This window comes from Pecten maximus, chromosome 8, assembly GCF_902652985.1.
Source record: "Pecten maximus chromosome 8, xPecMax1.1, whole genome shotgun sequence".
Classification (NCBI taxonomy): domain Eukaryota; kingdom Metazoa; phylum Mollusca; class Bivalvia; order Pectinida; family Pectinidae; genus Pecten; species Pecten maximus.
In genome coordinates, this window is record NC_047022.1 from 29,860,036 (window position 1) to 29,886,002 (window position 25,967).

Genomic DNA, 25,967 nt, shown 5'->3' on the forward strand with positions numbered 1-25,967 from the left:
TCTTTTGTCAAGTTACATGTAAAAAGGTACCCGTGATGCTGGTAATCGTAATTAGTACAGCGAGACTTTTAGCCCACATTCATGAGATGATGAACTGTTGAAATTGGCCTTCATTTCCTGGTTAGATATTTGACAAGAAGGAAAAAATCATTTTCAATTTTCATATAATTATTCCTCGTGTCCATTTTGATATGACCCAATTTAAAGAAAAAGAGAATATTAATTATTTCTCTGAAAATGCAGCAGTCCATGCCAATTTCACACAAATGTTTTCTTTGTTTCTTTCTCCTATTGAATGAACTTTCTCACGTTTGACAGTTTCCTGTGTGTAATGTTCACTGAAACTAAGAACATGATTGCCTTATCATTTTGGATTCCGACTTTTAAAAAATAGTACTGGTATTTCTCAGGTGCTGAAGTGTCCTTTCTTATATTAATGTTGGTATCCTCAGTTCAGATTGGCTGCCAGACAATTCTACACATGTGATCCTCAGCAAAATATTGCTGGCAAACATCAGAAACTTCTCATTTTCTTCTCCCATTTTAAACAAGTTTGTGTTACTTAAGAATGCTTCACCAAAGTATACACATGGATAAAAATAGTCCAGTAAAAACAAAAATGATTCATGAACAATATTTTGTATTCAACACTTGCATTATATTAGTACATATATTTCATTATTTTTTTCATTGAAAAAAACCTGCAAGATAAAAACAATTATTTATACAGGTTAACCAATTCATCACACATAGACTCATACTTCCACATGACATTAAACACAATTTGTAGGACAGTAAAAATTTAAATTTCACAGAAGAATTTGTTTCTTTGAAACAAAGGAGACCCCTGCCAATGAACACAACTGGTAAGTTTGATAACAAGCACCAAATAAATTATTTGATTGCACGCAATGAAAATATTTTGTGACGACAGAAAAGGTGCGTCATATTCAATGAACAGAAAAGTGCTGTATATTTAAAACAGTAAATTAGTCTGGTGCATAGTGTTATACATGGAGCTCTGGTTAAGAAGGAATTTTTACAGAACATACAGTAAAAATTTGGAGGCTGCTGACTGAATTTCCAGCAAAAGCATCTACAACTAGCTCAAGCTTACCCTGCACAAAAATTAATTCTCATCTGTAAAACCTGATTGTTTGTATCTGTAAAACCTGATTGTTTGTTGTACATCAAGTGAATTAAAATCAAATTCAGACAGTTAATTCAATAAAATATTTTTCAAATACTGCAATATTTTGATTTCATTAATTTCAAGTGCATATCACCAACAATTAAGACTATGATTTTAATCTTTACAGTAAAACGTTCACTTGTACACAAAAAGACAAATACCAGCTACTTCTCTTTAACCGTGGACATGTGTATTTACACTTTAACAAAGGGAAACTTTATCTGAACCATTTTTCTACCTTGGGTTGAGATAGAGAAGGAATTAAATCCCATTAAAAAATGTGTATAATTCAATCAATGTCTGCATCAACAAAGTCTTCCATTGATGCAATATTGATATTCATATAGAAAGAACATGATTTGAGAAAAATAATCATTCACTCTCTTGAGAATGAGAAAATGGATATCAACCATGAGGATAAGAATCTTAAGTTGTTAACTTTAGCCATGGTTTCATCTTGCAGTCATGCACATATTTGACCGAGTCAATTTGAAAGCGTAGTTCACCGTTGTCAACTGGATTAAAGTAGGGGCAGTTAAACTCCTTTCCTTGTTGATCGCTTTGACTACTTGACCACAGTACTACCTGTAGTGTTGATCATGCCATGTTAGTATGGTCAACTATTGTAAACACTATGGTCAAGTAGGGTAAATTATGGTCAACTATGTTCAAACTAGTCACAGTAGGGTTTTGGCATCTACCCTCACCAGACATTTTGAACATGTTGAAATTTTTTTGGGACTAACCACGACCAGATCATGGGCTTCTTGGAAGTTCAAGCTATGTTTATACCTATGTTGAACTACAGATGTTAAACTATGTCCAACTATAAATATTATTGTTTAGATAAAGTCAACAATAATCATCCCTCACTAAAATCAACTATGAAAATAACTTTACATGGTTTTATTAACAACATCCCTCTGGTGTTTTTGTAAGCACTTAGTAAGTGCGCTTATTAAGTCAAATAAGGTAGTATGGGATCCTCAAAACAGTATTATTAAAGTAGAAAAACACACCATCAAGTTCTGGTACATATTCATATTCAAGATGGTGACAATTTGATATGTGGTTACAAAATAAAGCCAAAAGCTCCTGTTACTTTGCTTTGCTTATGAAAGAAAATGAATTATTTAACTTCCTGAAGGTTCTAAAATCACAACAATTTCACTACATACCTACATACATATATACATTTAGCTGCAAACTGAAGATATCACAACATGTAGTCCTACTGGCCTTAAATCTAAAACACAATGAAACCATAAGTTTACTGAGGAAAATGCTTACATCTTACCGGATCAGATTTACTGACGAGTTTGGTTATCCAATTCAATGACCTGACAAATTGAGAAGTTAGTGATAAGAATACAGGAGAACACAACAATAAAAGCCTGCATGTCTCTCGACTGTTATACTTACACCAGCTGGGACATACATAATTAAATAAAACATTAAATACAGAAGATAATAAAAGTGTATGGGAGATTGCTCATTCCCTGAATTATCCATTCCTGATGTTTTCCTTATATAAATTTCAATTCATTGTGTATGCATTTTATAATGTGTAAAAATATGAACTGGAAACCACGAAATGAGTATAAAAACAGGAAGATATGTTGTTAAGCATTGTAGATGTAAAACTTACCAGGTATTTTTTCAATATCAATTATAAACATCTTAAAATATCATGTTTTGAATATCATGACGACTTGGAAGTATTTTCTAAGATATTTTCACAACTCGGGTAGTTTATACCTATCAATATAGTCATGTATATTGGCACAAAAATGTTTCTACTATGACAATAGTTTTTTTGTTGTTGTATAAGTTACACTAAAATTGTTAGTTTTTTTTAAAGTTCTTGCTCATCAATGGCAAAAATATTAAACCAACTCTAATATACCTGTTTCAACTTCAAAGCAAACATTTGTGATGTGGAGAAAATACAGTAACAGTAGTTGGATAATTACTGGTTACATTAATAGGGGAAAAAGGGTTACAATAATGGGAAAATTATGGAGATTCAATAGTGAAAATCTCCTAGTAAGAACATACATTGTATATATCAACCAGTCATTAAATCCAACTCGGTAAATGAGACAGTTTATAATTTAAAAACAAGATTCATACTACTGAGCTTCCTAATACAGAATCTCGGAACACAAAGACCTTTCAATCAAATACTTATCCTTTCATTCCCAAAAAAACCATTTTGTATTTCATTTACACAAACAGCACATGCATGCATCAAATCCTCAGTTGGATCCCATGCTTCATAAAAATGTGTGAAGACAAAATAATTTGCTACATATTCATATTCATCTAGTAATAAAGTAATGATGAAGACAAAATAATTTGCTACACATTCATATTCATCTAGTAATTAAGTAATGATGAAGACAAAATAATTTGCTACATATTCATATTCATCTAGTAATAAAGTAATGATGAAGACAAAATAATTTGCTACACATTCATATTCATCTAGTAATTAAGTAATGATGACATTGACTTGGACTTCTATCGAAAGCACACATAGTATAGACTGACCCAGTAATACTCCCTCTGGATCATATACACACGAAGATACCATTCTTTCACTAGTAGTGAATCACTACATTGTTTAGGTTGACACTAAAACTTGGATCACAATTGTGAGGGCTACACTATCAAACAAAAATTTCAAACTCTCAATTTCAGAGTTTTCCTTTCAAGATTGGCTTGGAGTTTGTTGACTAGGAGAATCTCAACCTAATGTCTTGGAGAATTTCAACTTAAATGCTTTTTCAACTACCATGATCCCTTGTGTCTAGGACATGTACAAAACAAAAACTAGTCACCTACATACTGTCAACACATGTATATTTTATATTGATAATTCATTTGTTTTTCTACCATATATTTATAAAAATAAATTTAAAATTCGTAATTTAACCAATATCTGTATTGTAAAAAGCTGGAAAAGCATCCTTTGTCCAGTGTAGATTTCATTTTGACATCACATAACTAAATTCCATTCTTACTACACACATATATACTAGTAAATTCTTTCTTTTTTCCCTAAAACCATAAATGCACATGTTACTCCCACTTCTATAATACTAAGACACTTATTGTTTTAACCACGGATGAGAATCCACTGAGGATTTACTGCGGTCACCGTAATCATACAATAGTTCCTCTCCAAGTTGGATGTCCCTGGCACATAACTAAATTCCATTCCTACTAAACACATATATACTAGTAAATTCTCTCCCCCCCCCCCCCCCCCCCCCCCCTAAAACCATAAATGCACATGTCACTCCCACTTCTATAATACTAAGACACTTATTGTTTTAACCACGGATGAGAATCCACTGAGGATTTACTGCGGTCACCGTAATCATACAAAAGTTCCTCTCCAAGTTGGATGTCCCTGGCAGCCACTAGGGTGAGGTAAGGCTTGTTGTTTACTTCCACAAGCTTTGTGCGACAGTTTGCTGATGTTTTACTGTGATTGATAAGTCTACCCAGTCTTCCACTCTCTGCTGTAGCATCAATACTGTAACAAGTTCATAGTTATACATTATATAACACTGGAAACACGAAAACATTCTAGAGTATTATTTGTTATCATCTTAAGTTTTACAAAAGTATCATCAGAAACATGAATATTTTCTACTTGTCTTTCATCTCACAATATGCAGTCTGGTACTTCACGCTATATTTAAATCAAAAAATTAAAACAATCATTATCTTATATAATAATGCTTAATTGACAATACCAGTGGCGTAGGAAGTCGTCAAAAAGTGGGGGGGCAAACTTTTTTTTAACCTTAAATTTTACGCACTAAACAAATCGTATGCCATCTCCGCAAAATTAGCCAATAATTATCATTTCAACATCCCATGATAATTTTGATAATTTATGTAGTACAAAATAAGTTATTTACGCAAATCAGGATATATTATTTATGGCAAAACATGAATCACCAGGCCCGGCCAGGATTTTCGAAAGGGCGGGGGGTTCAGTAATTTAGTAATAATGCGAGCGCCGTAGGCGCGAGCCGATTCTTTTTGCTTTTTTTTTTTTACGAGGGGTCTGAGGGGCCGCCCAGCGGGTCCAGGGCAGCGCCCTGATAGGGGGTTCAAAGGGGTCTAAGCCCTCCGCGGAAAATGAAATATAACACATTTCCAATAATTCGGGATCAGGCGCGGATCCAGGAGTTTTCGAAAGGGGGGGTCCAGTAATGAAGTGATCATGCGAGCGTCGTAGGCGCGAGCCGATTTTTTCCCCCTTTTTGTGAGAGGTTTGGGGGCCGCTAAGCAGGTACCAGGGTGGCGAAGCCCCCCTGTGGATCTGCAATCGAAAGGGGGGGGGGGGGGGCAGTAATTTAGTGATAAAGCGAGCGTCGTAGGCGCGAGCCGATTTTTTTTTGTATTTCCTCGTACCTGTTGGTAATTAGTATCACTCGATTAACGTTAAAACCGCGCATTCTTATTCATGTTGTGTTTCTGTCTTGTTCTCATTATGAACTCAATTAAAATCACAAATTATCATCAACTTATTGAATCTATGAGATGAAGTTAAGCAAAATTTTGTATTAAGATATAAATATTGACTTACCAGGCTAGTGCAGACGACCGACACACAGACCTGTCTGAGGATTGATATACTAGTATAAAAGTCGGAATGTTCCGGAATTACAAGATAAAGTGTTTATCGTTGCCTTCAAGAAAACATTATCGGTTCGAAAATATACAGATATTTATCGAAATGAATATATAAATTCGTGTTTTTCCCCTTTTTTAGATTTTGGATGTCAAAAAGTGGGGGGGCAAAAAGATATGTTTGCCCCCCCACTGAAAAAAGTGGGGGGGCAATTGCCCCCCCTGCCCCCCCCGCTTCCTACGCCACTGAATACTTACACCTAGTTAACCGATCCAATAGATATATCTTTTATGAACGTGACAAAGGCAACCACCATGTACTTATAAATGATCCATTTAAAAATAAATGATAGTCACAACAATATAACTTCATGAGGACTTTAATTATACATTTATAGCTACAATATCTTTGTGATAGAATGTATTGTGTACAGTTTTAATAAACATTTATGTAGATACTGGTAGTTGACATTTATAACCTGTGATAATACCAATTGTAATAAACCTTGAACCAAGTGATTCTTTTGAAGAATATTTTATAGCTTAAAACCTCAATAAATAAACCTATAAAGAACATAATATTAGTTAAATGAACTTGATTTCACACATACAAGGAAATGACATCAATGTCATTCAAACTCATAATATTGTAATTTCATATCAATTGTAGTTATTAGCCTGCTGATGCGGTCATAACACTTTGAATGCTGCAACCATTATAAACATTCACATGACATATTCTCCATTATTCTTGTTAAGAAAATTCAAGAACATACGGTAAGTTATTTTAATCTTAAGCAGATTTAACATTCATGTTATTTAATCAAGATTTAAAATATAATGTAGCTTACCAATAGCTGTGGTTTTTGTGATGAAAATAATACATGTAGCATCCTGTCTCTGGAATTTCAGAGTAGATTCTTTCTTTTTCCTTGGCATCAGATAGTGCTATCAAGTCACCAGCATATTCCACCACAAAGTCTCCACGTTTGAATATCTTGGTGGATACAATGCCACGTCCCTTGTTTTCCATTTCCACAATCTATCATCAGAAAACAAACACAAAATATTGAATAAGAAACAAGAACATAATAAGTTGCATTAGAGGTTTGAAATTTATGACGGATATTTCTACACAACATACATTAGAGGTTTGAAATTTATGATGGATATTTCTAAACAACATACATCTATTTTATTGGTGTCAGGTATTGGACATTGTTCCATTAAAGTACAATCCTCCAAGACTTAGGTTCACATGCTGTTGTGTTGAATTACCATCTAGTATGTGACCACTAACACTTTCTTACCGTCTGTCTGTCAGAACAGTAGGCTGATGCATACTGGTCCTCCCTAATTTATGTTTCATTTTACTCCATAGTATTGCAACATGCATTTCCAATAGAATTTTACTTCTCCACAACTTGTCAAGTCCCACAGAACAAGTAGACAGATAGAGGATAGACCATACCTTTAATCCTTCTTCTCTCTTGTTCAAAATTTTGTCTTCAATATCTGTCCATATTTCTTTCTGAAATGAATTAAGGTCTGATGATCAACAAGTGTTAATTACAAAATACTTGATAAACATAAATCAGAACTTGCATCTTCCTAGTCTACAACAGTCTGGGGATGGTGATTTGTGTATTGATAGTAAATATAAATCATAAAATATCATAAATGAATATAAACAAGCATACTGAGTATTGCTAAAGCATTCCAGTCCTCCAGGCCCTCGCTAAAAATAGTAACAGTGACAAACTTTGGCATTGCGTACATACATACAAGATGGCAGAGAGGAAACTTATGGACTCCCCCCAACTTCACTGGTAGGAGGTAAATAATAAATATAAATCTACAATAAACAAAACTTTTAATATTGTATAACTGAAAACCGACATCAGCCTCACAGACTCACATTTACCAGCTGCCACATAGTCTACAACACTAATCAATATGACACAGTATACCTCTATTTCAGATTTACATCGTCTACTGCTCCTTCGGATCGGGAAGTAGTCTGTGACGAGGGAGTTGTTAAGCTCATCTGGTTCCACATTTCTGTAATAAAAGAATTATAAATACACATGTGCAATGAGACATATCCATACCCAACTTCAATGGCACTGATCGTTTTGAGTTGACAATCAATTTACAAAGAAATGCATCATAACTGGAGATGTTGTTTACATAGCTTTCCGAGTCATTTAGGTGTGCTATTATTTAGATTAAATTGTAGAAATTTAAAGTAACATTTACATTAAAAGCAAGTATGAATTAATGGTAATACATGAAAACCAATTTTCTATTTACCTGATTTCTACATGATCATGATTCAGTCGAAGTGTCCTAGTGAGAGCTAGACTATTCTACATCTGGCATTAAACAATTATGAATAAGACCCACTTTTCTTTTTATATGTGTAGTTACTGTAATAAAAACAAAATACTTACTTTTTAGCGGACTTTTTTCTGCCTTTTCTAGAAGTAGATTGTGATGTGCTATTGGTTGTGGTAGAATCCGATACTTTTTTTGTCTTCTTTACTTTTTCTGATTTCACAACTGATCCATTTGCCAGTAAAATCTAAATGATTATGTAAACAAAGTAGTCAGTCTTAGTTTCATCTCAGTCTCATACAAGAATTACATGTAATCATATGTCTTACTTGTCCTGCATAGTATTAGTATAGTAAGTTTTATGGAAATTTTAAACTCACTTAAATTTGATTATTTTTTCCCAAAAACAATTTAAAAAAAACCTAACAGTAAGGAAACACAACGTATGTTATATACATGTGTAAATATTGATGCACTGCGAAACAGGCATACTTGCCAACTTTTTAAAATTCTCATCGGGGAAGTGTGTGAGCGACATTTTTGACCGGAAAATACATTTCACACGTGACACATTTAGCAAACAAAAACTAAAAAATAATTTGCTATAGGAAAATAACTTCCCTGTCTGAACACTTCCCTCCCTTACTTAAATTAAAACAAGCATTCTGTGAGTATTGCTAAACCAATACATGTCCCCTACCGGTGCGCCCAAGTTAAAACTTTAGCCTTTGAGTAAAAAAAGTTTAGCCACAACTGAAATATGATCATTTTATGAAAATAAGTTCATTCCAAACAATGTGTAAATTCAACTCTATTGGGGTGAATAAACAATGTTTCCTGCCCATAAAAGATATTCAGGTATTCTTTCGGTATGTCTACTCTACAGAGTAAAAGAATCTAAAGTGAATTTAAATTGAAATGTGTAATAACAGCCTTGGATTGAAATACATATTTGTATAAACATAATTCTACATAGCACAGCATAGTAGTAAACTGATTTTATTCCAAAAGAATCTCACATCAGTGAAGCATTCAATACAGAGAAAACAGTTAAGTCCATATTATGGAAAAAAATTAATCAGCATCCTTATACCATTATTAAGTGAATGGTGTGCCATTATAAACCAAAAACTTTAAGCTGAAGAATACAGAGAAAAAAGTTAAGTTCATAATATGGCAAAAATTTCAAAAATTGAAAATAATTTTTCACTTTTAACCATACAAAAGTAATGCCACACACCCAAAGAACCTCTATACAAAGAATCAGCATCCTAATACCATTATTAAGTGAATGGTGTGCCATTATAAAACTTTAACCAAAACTTTAACCGAAACTTTAACCGGACGGACGGACAGACTGACAGACAGACAGACGGAGGCAAAACTTATAGTCCCCCCGGTTTCACCGGTAGGGCACTAAAAAAACTTATTTCAAGCTTGGCCAATGATCTTTTTTTATTCATTTCAAGCTTGGCCAATGATCTTTTTTTATTCCAAGTTTGGAAAGATAATTATATAAGCAACAAGTTACAAAACATAGATGCAAAATTACATTATTTTTAATTATTTCTGGAAATTATTTAAATCACTGCTGACTCTAAATAAAAGTATTTACTTAGATATATATGTTGTAAGATAGCTGTCAGTTAATGAATGCAAATTATCACTATGATATCACTTTCTAACAAGTTTTCTCTCAGTAAACTTCAAAAGAAAATACCGGTACCTAACATGTTACAATAAATATCTAGTAGAGTACAATATATTTCTGAATGAAGTTTCAAATGTTTCTTTTGGTTTAAATTACAAAGACAATACAAAACAAGAAAAATCTTTAAAAAAGATAAACGGCATAGTTTTAGTGCTGGTGGTTAAAATGTAAAACTGCTGGTGAAATAAATTAACGAACTAATGCGTTTCAGCATGGATAACAAAATTATATCAGTTTGAATCATTTTTGCTGTAATAAGACTGCATTTAAATCAGGAATATAATTTAATTAATGTGTCATTTAAAAAGATACATGTCCACTTATATATATAATCATTCAGCTTGCATTCAATCTGAACTTTGTTTCGTTTGTAATTGCACATCTGCATTTTGCATTTACCGCTACATTGACCAATCACATACTTCATCTTGACCAGTAACGCCACCTGTCACGTCATATCCGGGGCCAAAAGAATATTATACGGCTATGCCGAAAAATAAAAAGGGCTGTACTAGCAGTTGTACTCACTACAACTCGGTGCTTTGTAGGTGGGGACTGATACTTAAATTCTTAGTTTTAACATGACAGTATTTAGTTTAGTTTTGTGGACATGTTTTTGTCTTTCAAAATGTGAATTGGGAAAGTTTCTGCCACAATAGATATCTGCTAACTGACACTAGGTATGCTGATGATATCATACAGTGATTGAAACGACATGTTACCTACCGGCAACCAGGCCTTCAGTCTAAATGTTCGTTATTGTGAATTATTTCCTTGTGCTAATTATTTAAAGATCAGCCAATGTTTAAATGTAGTTAACATTTCAATAAGTAATCTGTCACATTAGATACTCGGTTAATAACATTGCCAATGTTGTTTTCACTTTTTCTGTCCGTGATATTACCGTGTCTGTTTACTGTCAAGTAGAGGTCGTTCATGTGCTTGACATCAAAGGCAGTATACTGTACGAAGCCATTTGCAAGCATTTCATCAACCATGATCGACCTGCTTCGAAACCATCACCACGCATCCTCAGCTTAATTGGTTTTAATTAATTGTTTATTAATCGGGGTACTGTCACCCTTGCAGTCAGTGAAGTGTCAGAATTTTGTTATGATCTGTGAGCAGGTCAGTTAACTGACCAATGCCCCACACATATGTCTTTAACCAGCCAGCAAGCGTTACCTGTCACAGGCCTAAGTGAAACGTACAAGATGAATAGGGGCTCCATACGGGGTTATCAAGACATATTCTCCAAAATAGGGAGAAAACCCTATGTTTTATCAATATGATCGGGAGACGGGGCAGGGAGTCTGAAATCAGGAAATTCCCGATTAAATCGGGAAAGTTGGCAAGTATGAAAAGGTATCAAATATTGTGAAATCACAAATTCTCAAAATTCACCCAATTATGACATTTTACCCCAAATATTACTTTCTGAAAAGTGAGAGGGGAAAAATCATTTGATATACCATCTATTATAGAATTTATTCCAGTTTGTCTATAAGCTATTTTTGTAATTAAATTGGAGAAGCAATAAAGATTTAATATTAATTTCTCAAAATCTTAATGTTTTCAACAAGAATATACAGCAAAAAAGTAAAATTCCTGTAATCTTTAGGGTGTGCTGATCAAAAGATGTCTATACTACAATCATACAATGCACACTAAATTCCAGGATTGGTTGGAATAACATTGATACCTTTTTGAGAAACTGAGCTAAACACCAAATGAGTCTACAATCCCAGCATCCTTTCTTTCAAAGGTGATATTCCGTAAATGAAGGGTTCAGATGTCTGCTAGAAAAGATTCATCATAGTCTTGCAGACAAGACAACAAAGTAGTATATAAAATATCAAAACACTGAACATGAGTCAGTGAATTAGGCTATTAGAATTTAAAATCTTTGACAATTTCCATGCAGACATATAATTTATGTTGTCATTCAAATTTGTACATTTGGATACTTTCTAAATTTGCTTGTCTTGTGTCATATCAATTATAGTATATTTATTAATTTTGTATTATTATTTTCTTTCATCAGGTTTCTATTGTATGGAAAGTTTTTCGCAGAGGAGATTGTACCTATCTAAGTGTGTATCTGGTTCTTTCATTTTCTTTGTAGTTTTCTTGTTTGTTTTTTATTCTGAAGGTGACAGTCTAATATAGAGGTCTATTATTATTTGGATTTATGTTACTGGATTATTATAATACTAGGTTAATGCCCTTCAACACTTGCCACAAAAACTTAACGGCATAAAAATGCTTAAGTCAATATTTGTCAAAAAGTAGGTTTGTCTCCCCCAAAAATTCTTTTAGTTTACTCTGGGAGGGGATAGTATAACCCTGCAGGGACCCCAATACCAAATATCAGTATGCCTTTCAACACTTGCACCAAGATATTAATATAAGAAAACCAATGCCAACACAGCATTAACTCTGCCTCTTCTTCAAATAGATGAGCTAAAAATGATCCCATGCAAGCATTTGTGGTAACGGAAAAACTGCATGAAGTTGGAGTTTGGTCGGCCCAAGGGAACTTGAGTTATCGCATGGAAACATCTACTGCCAACGACATATATAGTGATACCTATGTTGCCTGCTTCTTGCAGGTGACACACACACAAAAAAAAATTAAATTGTTTGTTTGCTGGGTTTATGTTTAACGCTCAGCTTCTGTGTTCCTCTTACAATGGGGATAACACCTAACAATGTTTTCCATGTTTTCATCAGCCACCACACATTGCTCAGAAATGAGAGAACAGTCAAAGCATTGACAAACCTGCTTTGAAGGAAGGTCTGCACTGGATTGGCTGTCGGAGTCACTTTTTTCCTCCTTCACATTAGCTGCTGATTTGTCCTCTTTTGCTGGAGAAGCTTCTGGGGTTAGTAGACCATTAGGAATCCTCTCATCTGGTTTGTTTTCTTTCTTTATAATAACACTTGCTGCAAATTGGATTTTTATTTTATTAATTGATTCACTGTTAAAATCTGAAAGAGCTGGCTGTCAGCCATTTTGTTTTTCCTCATTTGTCTCAAATTGCACAAGCAGGGACTAAGGAGAACAAATTTAAGAACAATGATTAATATCCCTTCAGTCCTTGTCAAAAAATACAGATAGCAATATTCCTAAAATTCCTGTAACTACCAGTAATTTAGATTAATATCCCTTCAGTCCTTGTCAAAAAATACAGCTATCTATATATACATATATGTAGCAATATTCCTAAAATTCCTGTAACTACCAGTAATTTTGAATACTGAAAACCAGATGACAAATGTAAATTGATGCACATGTGAATTGTTTCACTTGACCTACCTAACATTTTTGGATAAATGAGATATTTATTTACCCTAAAACACCCATTTATTCCCAAATCAATGTTCTATTCCGAACGTATAGATTCTCACTTTACGCTGTCAAAATTTCATGGAACAGACCATCGATTTGGGACTAAATGGGTGTTTTGGGGAAAAAAGATATCTCATTTATCAAAAAATGTAGGACAGGTAGATGTTATGGCATGCCTGAAGTGATTGAGTTTGCACCAAAATCTTATAGTGACACCAAATGATGTTGGAGAATTCAATGTTTTCATATAGTAGAGAGTGCTCTGGCCCTACACCAGACATCGAGTCAGGGCCAGATGAAACTCTGACCAACTTGACTGATGAGTTGATAAACTGCTCTTTGAATTCCCTACCTTGGAGTTTTTCTTTCTGAGGCTTGGGACTTGCCGGAAAGTAATCTGTGATTCTTGATGTCAAAGGTGATGAAGTAGGTGTTTCTTCTTTAATTTGATCAGCCATTTTTTCCTTAAAAAATTTTGTGAAAGTGTTATCATTATGTCATATTATACCAGAGTAGACTCACTAATTAAGATGTTAGTTTGCAAGAGTCAGTAATTGGAGGTTGCAATGTTTTGTCAAACTAATTGTAGTCCTAATCCATTGGACCAATGGAAGCTAGAACTGGGCATAGACAGCTCAAATATATTGTGACATGAATCACCACTCCACTTTGGTAAAAAATAATGGTAAGGCCTTCATGATAATATAGTTCTTCAGTAATATAAGTATATATATATATATATATATACACACACACACACGTGTTTCTGCTAGATGTATGTGTCACCAAATACTCTAATGCTGTAATAAGTTGTTTATATATCATGCAATTGTATTTGTATTCGTTGTGTCTTAATAAAGGGGCGGATTGTCTCGAAAATTTGACATTTTTCATTTTCAACGTTTTTGGAACTACTTCTTTGCACCATATATATATCAAATTATCTCCAAGTTAATTAGTATCCTTCAGACACGTTTGCAAGGATCCAGTTTTATCTGGAAATTTACCTACATATATGTATAATACTTGCGTGTTGAACAATTAATCTTGTCATGCTTATACCTCTGCTCCTTGTCTAGCAACTGTATGATATTATTGACAACAGTCTATAGGCCTATAACATTTTGTTTACATTTGTTTTAAATCACACAATACAAAACTGTCAACAATAGCAAAATTGATAGTCTAAGGGAGATCACTCTCACTTGGTACACCAAAATCTGTGAATAGCACTTACATGCCGAAACACATGCGTTGAAGGAGCATAGTTTTGATAAACTTAGGAAAATATATATATAAATAATTAAAACATGACAAGTTTCCATGTTTACCCTGTTTTACATTATGAACACTACTGTACAGTAGTCTTGTACTGTAGATGGAATGGTCAACTTATAAAAATTGCAGACTGGTCACACAGTAGTCAATCTGGTAAGTAGGTAAGACATCAAATATTATCAATGGTTAATACGTTCATAGAGCACTATCTTCTTATGGTATACGTTTGTCCCTGCATGTCATTATTAAAGTATATACCCGAAGCTTAAACTCTGGAGTCCCGCGAATCCGTGTTGAAATGTCTTGTTCCAAATTTCGTCTGATTGTTTACGTTCTCTGATTGGTCAATCCCAAATCTCGTATTATTTCGAACTAATGATATGACTGCTTTTAACGTAATAATTTAAATTATCCTATTAGATGAATATCTTATTTACATTGTTATTCAAAAATTAAATATTAACAAAAATAAAAGATATATTGAACATATTAGATTTTCACTTCGACGTCACGCACTGTGGAACCCTGGGTAATAAGAGTATGGTGGAGTCGAATCAGCAATGAAAAGCTGTGCGGCCGTGTGTCTCAAGTGATGGCCAATGAAGCGAATGTAAGGCGTTTTGGTCTTTGAAATGACGTTTCATTATTAATAAAATATACCGCTGATTCAATGATTATCAAAAATATAGTAATTTCCCACCTGTTAAAGGTTTAAAATGATTTTCTATAAGTATCCATGTGCTCCTTCCTTGTTTCTTTTTCGTTAGCAGAGAACGCATTTTCGTCGATGTCTCATCATTATTTCGTAATCCATGCATGATGACATGTCTATATAAAAACATCGCAGAATATTAATTGTTTGCGTTGAATGATTATTCAGTTTTGTGCCTTGAAGTATTCAGAGACTTTGTTTATACAGCTTGCGCAGTAGCTTCAATAATTTGGTAGAACTTCATTCTTATTGAAGGACACAGGCGGCCATGCCGTATGCAGAGGTAAAGAAATGATAAAGTATCTGTTTAAATTTGGATTTCTTACTCTCTACACTCGAATTATCTTTTTATGAATATACCATAAGGGTATTCTTCTACTATGATTCTACCACCGAATACCGTAAATACGAATTAAAATTTACTATTGTGCGTGATCGACGTTATGTACATTGTAGGCCCCTATAGCAAAATGTTTCGTTAAAAAAACTGACAAATATTTGATTTAAATAAATTTAAGTATAGAATGAATGGTGTTATTCCAATCGGCAAATTACCTTTTCATGGTAGACTAATGGCACTAAAACATGTGAGAAATGAAACATTTCTGTGCGAAAAGCTAAACGGATCTTGTTTTTTAACTTAACATTTGAAGATTTGTTAGGAAAATTTTTCGATGGAGGAAACTATCAATCTCTTTAAAAAATAAATAAAGGCAAATGCTGGTCACTGTATACTAGTGATACTTGCTAATTCACCTAAAATATTCACAGGTTAAAGAAATGTATACTCATGTTTTAAGACATTTGTTTTTGAATCATTTGGATCTGTGTCTCATAATTTCATAGTTAAATGCACTATCAAACAGTTTTTACTCTGTGATGCTAATGAAATTACACGGAGTACACATCATATGACATATTATTTCAGAATTCCTTCACTGACATCTTATCAGCAGCATTAGATGAATCTGGAATCTTAGGAGACTTCGATGACTTTGATGAACCATCAGTTGCAGAACCCATCAATAATGTAGCATATCAAGAAGTTCCGAAGGCAAGAGCTTTTAGATTTATATAACAATATTATTGACTCTCTTGATGATCTTTCATACAATAACATACATGTATATGAAAACTAAAACTAAAAAACTAAATAAACTACACATTTTGTGTGGGACATTTTCTGAAGACAGTGACTTGATCCAAAATGCTAGAAAAATTGCTGTGACATGTACAGGGTTAACAATGGTACTGGGTGTTTTATGAAAGATGTCCTTTTCAGATTAAATGTTGCTCAATCTGTTTGGTTTGAAAAGACTTCTTGAAAATAAATGGAAATCTTTTCATTTTCAATGCTTATAAGGCTGTAGCAACAGTGCCGTCCTTACATTACCTTAGCTGTAGGTTACTATAGTATATATGTTCTGTACATTGTGTAACACTTGAAATAAAATGTATTAATATATAATGTAATTTTTGCAAGTTAGACTGCACTATATAAATGTTGTATATTATTGTTGTTATCATTATGGTCATATTTCACTAAATATCTCTTGATTCTGATATATAGAAGACATTATTCATTTATTGAATATACATGTATGCATGTCATATACATAGGTTTCATTTATAGTAATCAGTTTCTGAAAAGATACAAAATGTTGAAAAAGCTTTATTGATATAATATCATTTATCAAATCATGCATATGTTTCAGTTATAGTAATCAGTTTCTGAAAAGATACAAAATGTTGAAGAAGCTTTATTGATATAATATCATTTATCAAATTGTTTCTACAAAAGGAACATATGGTCTGAAATTTTCTACAAATTAATTACCAAAAATTCTGCAACACAAGGAATTTTCATTTACAGTTTATAGCAAGGTTTTATTATAAATTACAGAACCAACCAGTCACAGTACCAGTGACATCATGGAATGGGAACGCCATTTCTCAAACTCAAGTGGGACAGTCAGCTGTGTTTTCTCATGCTTTAAAACAACTGGCATCTACGTCACAGGTTATCCCTACTGTTGGGACCCTACCTAGTCAGGTAAATTATATTATTTGTTCTGATGTAGAGTTCTTTTTTGGTGTTTCATATTGGTTTTGTAACATCATCAAATTTCTATCTGAGTTAGCAGGCTAATTGCACATATACATCTCTGAACTCATTTTCGCTAACCAAGGGCAAGGCTTCTGATTACGTTTCACTTCACGAACCCTTGGCAGATATAGTCGTATTAAACCGTCGCACCCTGGAATCCTAGGGCATCCAATCAAATCACGTTTTACATTCAGGCGTGGTTTCGCAGTAAACAAAATTGCAGCCCTTGTTGACTATGTCATGGCATTTCACGTAAATCCAGAGACGTATAATCTTTGGGGAAACATTTACAGTGTTTGATCAGTTGATAGAAGTTATTGATCCCATATCTCATCAAAATGACCAGCCTCCATGTGTGTTGTAAACATCACCAATGAAGTACATCGGTAAGGCTCGTTTTGATTGGTGGAAAATTTCATGCGTACAGGGTGGTAATTTCGAATCTCTGCTAGAGGGCCAAAACTGTAAAGTAATCAGAAGCCTTGGCTAGTGAAGATGCTCTGAACTATACTTTTTGACTGGAATTGAGTACATTTTATAGTGGCCTACTACAAAAAAAAAAAAAAAACTGGTGAAGAAAAATCTCAGAGGCACTCATGTTTTTAACGTCAGGATGCCTTTGGCACCTGCCGTTTTAGTCGTGGTGGGTAAATTTTGTTAGTCACACTTTTGTTTCCCGCTAACAACTTCTCTTTTCTGTAATACAAATGATATACATCCGCAGCCTAATAGAGTTCCTATTTTAACGGCAGTTATTCACGAGATTTAACTGATTGTTCCCGTGTTTACTGCAATTATTTAAAATGAAATATGAATGTTTGGTGTTCTGACTATTTTAGATTATACATATAAACATTTTCCTCATCAGTATATGCAATTTTGTTGGCGTAGGATTACATAGTTCTGTCTCAATCCTTGAAAACAAAAGTAAAAAATTCAGTTTACTCTTTGTTCTGACATGTCATCTGTAGGAATAGACAAAAAGTGGCGAAAACTTGTGTTCCAGTTACTTAATTTGCTGTAGAAAATTAAACACATAAAGTAGCAAAACATTTCACAAGAATTATTACTTTTATTACTTTTGAATACCATTTTCACACTGATATGAATAGAAGTATTCAGTGAAATTGAAAATACCAAAAGTTTGTGATTTTTCTATTCCTAGGTTGGAAATGTCCATCAGAAAGTTGCCCTACAATCTACACTGGGTAGATCAGCCTCATCCCCTGCAATGATTCGAATACCCAAGTCCAGTATTCAGAATTCTGTGGCCAATCCAAACAGCATTCCAATAACCATACAGCAAGCAGCCAGTGCTGCATCAGGAAACACAACTCCTCGTATCATCAAAATAACGAGGGTTGGCGGAGCACAGGGTCCAATAAAAATACCCCAAAATAGTGGCGGAATAACCCTAGGAAGCCTGGCTGGGGGATCCTTTGCTGGCAAAAAAATCATAATCAAAAGAGCAGTGTCAGGGGCTGGTTTGCCGAACATTGGTGGTGCTAATGTGGGTGGACAGGGTGTTGTTGGAACAGTTCAGGGGGTTTCAAATATTGGGGAACTTGTCCCAGGCAATCGCACTGGAGTGACAACCCACATACAGCAACGGCCATTCTCTCCCCAGCTGCAACCTGCAAATTCTCCTATACAGATTGTGAGTCAGTCTGGTTCAACTGGAAGGTCACTACAGAATGCAGTGTCATTACTGCAGCGGAGTGGAGATTCACTGCTCATTCCAAGGACATCTAGCACCATACAAGTGCCACCTAGTGTCAATAGTGGTATCTCCTATACAAAGAACAGTATTGTTGTCAACTCTAGTGGAACAAATGCTGTCGCAGCTGGGACCAATATTGCTAATATAAAAACTAGCTTGTCGCATAAAGATGTATCTAGAATGTGGTCCAATGAGGATATCAAGATTAAAAACTTTTCTGCACCAGTCATAAAGAACATGGGTGGCGGTTTTCAGGTAAATTTTCAATATGCTAATTACTATTGAATACCATTTTAAAAATTGTATATTTTCTGTTATGAAACAAATCACGAGATGTATACTTATTTTGTTCCCCCTATTAAATTTACTTCATATGGATGTGTTGTTATAGCATAGCATAGCAGGAATGAGTGCTCCTACTTTATTGGAAGATGAGGAAGTGGAGGATGAAGTTGAGGAGCTTGGACATGCAGAGACTTATGCTGACTACATGCCTAGTAAATGTAGGTTTGCCCCCTCCATCACACCATAGTAAATGTAGGTTTGCCCCCTTCCATCACACCATAGTAAATGTAGGTTTGCCCCCTCCATCACACCATAGTAAATTTAGGTTTGCCCCTCCATCACACCATAGTAAATGTAAGTTTGCCCTTCCATCACACCATAGTAAATGTAGGTTTGCCCCCTCCATCACACCATAGTCAGTGTTCCAGCTAGGATTTGAAAAGGGCAGGGCGCTGCCTAAAAAAAAGGCATTTTTGTGCCAACATTTTTTCCAGGCCTATCTATCTTCTACCTTATTTTACAGGACAATGACCTGATTCATAGAGACAAATAGAAATCTGTTGATTTTTTTTTATTATTTCGTTTGTGTGTAAAAGTGTCTTCTTTCTTCTCTTTATTCTTCAAATATTGTTTTTAATTTTGATGGTAAAAGTTACAGTATGACCTAGAGTAATTCAAAAATAAAATGATATTAGCATTATTTCAATTTAAGGGTGTATTGAGAGAATCCATATACGATAATTACGTCCAATCAAAAAGTTACTATCAGATTATAGTCAACAGAGCGATATTTTCAACCAGAAGTTGGTCTGTCCAGAGACCTATATACTAACTAATTAATATAGGTCTCTGGTCTGTCCGTTGTGATTGTAAGACGACTAATTGTAAGTGAAGATATTATGGAGCAAAGGAGAAAATGTGGTCAAGCATATACGAGAAAAAATGAGTAAGTAAAAGAAAATCTATTATTTGATATCTGAATAAACTTCGTCCAAATAACTTCGTCCACATAACTACGATGTATCTTGTAAGCGGCGGTAAATTTCTACTTTCACTTTAGACTCTTTAGAAATAACGGCAAACTAAAATCAGGAAATTATAGCAAGTTAACATTTTCTTGAATTAATTATAAGAAATGGTAAACGAATTAGGGCCGGTCATGATTCGCAAGATTCTGATCAAACATTTGTTCCGTTGCTCTCGTAAACAAACGGTCCCCGCGTGTTGTAGAAATGTAAGTTAATCACTTGGCTATCACATGACCCGCAGTTAATGCAGAGTCGGCATTTCAGATACGAAAATAACACAATATAAACTAAACTTTTGCAACAATTATTCACATGAGCAGATATTTTTATATGTCCTTTATTTATTTATGAAAAATAAACATTTTGTATAGAAATCCGTCAATCCAACAAAGAATTTGCGACATCTGCATTTACAACGAACCATTTCCGGCGTCCCGCCAAACTTCATCAAATAAAATCAACCGAAAGCTAATTTTGATCACTGGAAAATCACTGGAAAGTGATCTCATGATCATTTACCTAAAAATTGCTTGGTTTACACTAGAAGGATTTCATGTTGTCATGTGAAGAAAATTTCAAAGATATATACATTGATCGCCAATGCACATGTGCTCATGGGATAACTTTACGACAAACGTGCGGCTCTTTTCGGTCTTGTCAAAAGTTGTTTACATAAGTAAAACAACATTTCCATCCATTATCATTACTTTGTCCATCTTCAAAAAGCCTTCGTGATCATGATTTAATTGGATTACCAGCCGACCTATCGACTCGTCACGGTTAAATGAATCTATTAAAACACCAGCTCGATCCCCAGCTGACCGATCTCTGCCTCGGGCAGCGTCCATCAGTACCGTGGATAAGGGTCTACAGGTAAGGGGACTAGTGTTACAGGTGGCCAATTAGTGACTGACTGACTGTATATTGCATGGCTTCAGCAAATCGGATCTACATGTAGAGTATACGAGGCAAAATGAGCATCAATGACACTTAGAAAAAGGGCAGTACTACAGGAAAAGGGGCGGGGCGAATTTCTAACTTTGAATTAGGGGCAGGGCGCCGCGCCCTGCTAACCCGACCTAGCTGGAACACTGATAGTAAATGTAGGTTTGCCCCCTCCATCACACCATAGTAAATGTAGGTTTGCCCCTCCATCACACCAAAGTAAATGTAGGTTTGCCCCCTCCATCACACCATAGTAAATGTAGGTTTGCCCCCTCCATCACACCATAGTAAATGTAGGTTTGCCCCCTCCATCACACCATAGTAAATGTAGGTTTGCCCCTCCATCACACCATAGTAAATGTAGGTTTGCCCCCTCCATCACACCATAGTAAATGTAGGTTTGCCCCCTCCATCACACCATAGTAAATTTAGTTTTGCCCCCTCCATCACACCAAAGTAAATGTAGGTTTGCCCCCTCCATCACACCATAGTAAATGTAGGTTTGCCCCCTCCACTCCACCATATATAGTAAATGTAGGATTTCCCCCTCCATCACCACCATTTCATTTTGATAAGTCCTTGTTCTCATGATTTTAAGCTCTATGTGGAAACAAAAGACAGTCCTCTTAATATTAAGACTCCTTCTACAGATCCTAGAGATCTACTAGGTTGTCCAATAAAAAATGTCTGTTCCCTTCCTCTTACAATCCACTTTTAAGTGAAATGTATGTTTACTAGACATGTAGGACGGGTGGCACAGTGAATAGCACCCTTTTACCAAGGTGGTCAGGGTTTTCCCCATATGAGAAGTGAAAAGATTTCACATAGATGATGTGAAAAGATTTTTTCTCTGGATATACAGGTTTCCTCTAATGATGAGATCTCTATATAGTTGGCTAAAGTGACAAGAGGAGTTTATATAAATCGGTAAAGTTTTTTTTGTCTTAATTGTTGTGAAATTGACAAAGCTTATATTAATATGTACTAGGAAAAATGTAATGAAGTTCATATTTCTTTTCAGTGACTGTGGGTGTCAAGCATCCTGACCCTGTAGTGGAGACAAGTTCCTTGTCCAGTGTTGAGTCTTCCGATATCTGGTACAAATTGTCCCTTCCTGACTCTACCATTGATTATGGAGACCTTTCTGCCTTACAGCTGGAGTCCATTGTGTATGCCTCACAGCGACATGATTTGATCCTACCTTGTGGGGAGCGAGGTGGATTCCTCATAGGTAATTCCTTATACAAATTAGCTTTCACAGGACCCAAGATAATTCTATTTACACCTGACCCCCACACTTTCACTTCATAACCAAGACAATTAAAAAAAATAAAAATGTTGTATAACCTTGCTCTTTGAAGTATTGCTGTTACATTTGGAAAACTATAGATATGTTTTGTTGGAGCAAGGAAGAGGGGGTATTACATATCCTTATCCCTAGTAAAGTTATAACGGGACTTGAAGCATTTGATTTATTGTTGAATGAAGTGGTTGAATAACTACTAGAGACATTTAACAACTTGACAAACATTGAAAACAATGGCTACTGTTACATACACATCTGCCTTTTTGATATTATAAAATACCTTATCCCATATCTGACAGCATGTCAAAATCAATGGCATCTCTTTTAGATTAAGGTCTTATTCAAAATCACCTCTTTATGTTACAGGTGATGGAGCTGGTGTTGGAAAAGGTCGAACTATTGCAGGAATCATTTATGAGAACTACATCCAGGGGAGAAAAAGAGCATTATGGTACATTTCAATACTGACAGCATTTATTCTCAGGATCATTGTATAGATCTTTCTTTGAAGACTGGTATACCAGATAATCTGTAATAAGGACACAAATACTTCTTCTAATCCTTTGATACTGCCCTTGTATATATCTTTTGCTTGCTAAGTTACAGACTATGTATTTAACAGAATCGGGGATAACTACACTTATAGGTCTATTTTTAGTCGGGTTAATAATGCTTCATTCCAATCTTACTCTATAATTTGTGTATATTGATATACCTAATGTAAAGTAACATCTCTGATATATGCAAAGTTCTTTCCCAGTGATGAGGCTTTTGTTCCTTTCAAATTTTTCATAATTAAATAAAAAAAGGAAATGAACATTGATATGTCTAGATAGGTCTTAGGTTCTTTCCATGAAGCTCTTTCAGATGCACATGACAAGTAATATAGCATATATATAGTAGTCTTGCAACACCATTATTATGTTATTCTAGCTGTTGTGTAATATGATTTCCTATCTAATTTCAGGCTCAGTGTGTCAAATGACTTGCGAGTAGATGCTGAACGTGACTTGAGGGACATTGGAGCAGGAAGAATAGAGGTTCATGCCTTAAACAAGGTAAAACTTTATGTCTACAGACATATTGTGTATTCATTTCAATCACTGACAAATTAATTTGGTGTATATTTGTTATTTCAAAATTTGATAAAAACCTTATGTTTAGTTAAAGATTAAAACTCGCAATCCTCATCCACAGTGTATGCTTCAAAGCGAAGACAAAAGCTGAATGTCTGCCGCTCAGCAATGTTTGTGCAGCTATATGTGCAATGGGATCCTAATTAGTATCAAAATGATGTGTCCAAAATTACTTATAGTGAAGAACATCTTACTTTAAAAACATTCTTGAGTTTATTCTAAAATAATGTTACAGCAGGAAGGGGCCATTCGGTCAGTGCATTGGCTTTTGCAATCTCAAATAAAGATCCGAAATGCATATTTCGATGCCCCCTACCTGTGGCAGTTGTGTTTCTCAGGAAGCTGAGAAATGGACCTGTCTGTGCTATTGTGGTTGGGTCGGGGCAAAACACTCATGTGACAGGCCTCGCTCTAGATGACATGTGACAGGCCTCGCTCTAGATGACATGTGACAGGCCTCCGGTATGTTGATCAGTGAAGTAGCCACCTGGTATCATAAGGCAAAATGATCCTGCTGTTCATGTGGCGATAAACCCAACAAAGTTAAGCATGCAACTGTGATGGTATTTTCTTTCATCTTCAAGCTATTTGGATAGTTTTGTGATAAAACATTAAGTGGATATGTCTTAGATATATAGAGAGCAGATAGTAAGTAGTATTTCAACTATTTTTGCTGTATTTCTTTCCCATGATTCCTTCTTACTTGAGAAAAATAGCAAAAGTGATGCATAACAAAAAATAAGGTGATAAATGACTGAATGGAGGATTTGGAATGACTTAGTATTTTAAATTTGAAAGTAAGAATAAGATCATTTCACCATCAAATATACATGCCTCTGTTCTTTATTACAGTTCAAGTATGCAAAGATTTCTTCTAAAGAGAATGGAAGTGTCAAAAAGGGTGTTATCTTTGCTACATATTCCTCTCTAATTGGGGAGAGTCAGACTGGAGGAAAATACAAGACAAGACTAAAACAGCTGCTCAAGTGGTGTGGCAAGGACTTTGATGGTTGTGTATCCTTTTCAACTACTTATAGCATTATTTTTTAATGGTTATTATTCTCCTACCATTGAAACCGGGGATTTGACTGTTTGATAGTGGGGTCAAGATCTAGGTCACAGTTACTATTCTTAGAAAATTTTTGTTTGTGCTCTAGCGGCTTCATTCCTTGATGGATTTTGATCAAACTTCACACAAATACAAAGGACCATGATATCTCATTACAAATTTGAGTTTCAGGGTTGTCGGGTAATGGTCACGGTCACTTACTATTTTTAGCTCACCGTTACAAGTAACCGAGAGCTAATGCTGTCACCCCGGCGACGGCGTTTTTGGAGTAAGCTTTTGGAAAGCTTGTAAGTCTAAAAGAATACACCTCATGCCCTTCTAATTTGGTTTATACATTCATTAGATGTCTAGGAATGATGTTATGGCAAAATCATGCCGAAAAAAAATGTGATTTTTTTGCATTTTACCATTTTGTGGACTTACCTTTTTGGCACTAAAACCAACTTTAAAGTTTTTGGGGTCAGTTTTTGGAAAGTTTGTAAGTCCAAAAGTATACACCTCATGTCCTTCTAAATTGGTTTATTCATTCATTAGAGGTCTAGGAGTGATGTTATGGCAAAATCATGCAGAAAAAAAATGTTATTTTTTCGCATTTTACCATTTTGTGGACTTAACTTTTTTGGCACCAAAACTCACTTTAAAGTTTTGGGGGTAAGTCCAAAAGTATATACCTATCACCCTTCTAATTTGATTTATACATTCATTAGAGATCCAGGAGTGATGCTGTGGCAAATCATGCAGAAAAAAATTAGCAGTTTGGCATTTTAGCATTTAGTGGACTTACTTTTTTTGACACAAAATCTCACTTTAAAGATTTTTGGGGGTTAGTTTTGAAAAGCTTGTAAGTCCACACCCTTCTTATTTGGTTTATTATATACATCCATTAGAGGTCTAGGAGCGATATTATGTGACATACAATTTCAAAATGACATGCTTATACATACATAAAAAATGAATGCATAGTGTGATTGCTGCCGCCGGTGAGCTTTCGCAATCATTGATTGCACTTGTTATCATTGTCAGCACTCTAGCTGCTTCATTCCTCAAGGGATTTTAATCAAACTTCACACAAAAACAAAGAACCATATTATCTCGGACAAGTTTCAGGATTGTCCAGTCAAGTTCAAAGTTATCGC

General features: G+C 34.7%; 2 protein-coding genes across 4 annotated transcripts in view; one reads left to right on the forward strand and one right to left on the reverse strand.

Moving 5' to 3' along the window:
- Window positions 1–704: 704 nt before the first annotated feature.
- On the reverse strand, window positions 705–14,877 carry LOC117333146 (N-lysine methyltransferase KMT5A-A-like). 2 transcript variants are annotated; one of them, XM_033892290.1, is made up of 9 exons: window positions 14,782–14,877; window positions 13,598–13,709; window positions 12,676–12,839; window positions 8,299–8,429; window positions 7,816–7,906; window positions 7,317–7,376; window positions 6,697–6,887; window positions 4,560–4,736; window positions 705–4,342 (listed from the first exon to the last, which is right to left on the reverse strand). In XM_033892290.1, exons 2-9 carry the CDS (start codon window positions 13,701–13,703, stop codon window positions 4,306–4,308), a joined length of 957 nt encoding a protein of 318 aa, XP_033748181.1. In that variant the 5' UTR covers window positions 13,704–13,709; window positions 14,782–14,877; the 3' UTR covers window positions 705–4,305. The 2 variants fall into 2 exon arrangements, with proteins under 2 accessions (XP_033748181.1, XP_033748180.1); XM_033892289.1 differs by lacking the exon at window positions 705–4,342 and having other exon boundaries at window positions 4,470–4,736.
- A 176-nt stretch (window positions 14,878–15,053) lies between these two features.
- The window catches only part of LOC117333148 (protein strawberry notch homolog 1-like), a 37,634-nt gene continuing 26,720 nt past the window's right edge, over window positions 15,054–25,967 (forward strand). The window contains exons 1-9 of one of the 2 annotated variants that reach the window (XM_033892292.1): window positions 15,054–15,133; window positions 16,164–16,289; window positions 17,139–17,288; window positions 18,508–19,317; window positions 19,454–19,565; window positions 22,342–22,551; window positions 22,993–23,077; window positions 23,594–23,684; window positions 24,615–24,776. In XM_033892292.1, the coding sequence (XP_033748183.1) occupies window positions 15,116–15,133; window positions 16,164–16,289; window positions 17,139–17,288; window positions 18,508–19,317; window positions 19,454–19,565; window positions 22,342–22,551; window positions 22,993–23,077; window positions 23,594–23,684; window positions 24,615–24,776 (1,764 nt within the window). In that variant the 5' untranslated portion in view covers window positions 15,054–15,115. Of the gene's footprint in view, window positions 15,134–15,442; window positions 15,519–16,163; window positions 16,290–17,138; window positions 17,289–18,507; window positions 19,318–19,453; window positions 19,566–22,341; window positions 22,552–22,992; window positions 23,078–23,593; window positions 23,685–24,614; window positions 24,777–25,967 lie in introns of those variants that run through there. The other variant, XM_033892293.1, reaches the window with a different exon arrangement.

Excerpts from the sequence above, each read along its gene's own strand:
- LOC117333146 (XM_033892290.1), bottom strand. The coding sequence starts at position 13,703 with ATGGCTGATCAAATTAAAGAAGAAACACCTACTTCATCACCTTTGACA. Across the intron at positions 7,907-8,298 it reads AGAAAAAAGTCCGCTAAAAA|AAATGTGGAACCAGATGAGC; the intron begins GTAAGTATTTTG and ends CTTTTATTACAG. Across the intron at positions 7,377-7,815 it reads GATGTAAATCTGAAATAGAG|AAAGAAATATGGACAGATAT; the intron begins GTATACTGTGTC and ends AATTCATTTCAG.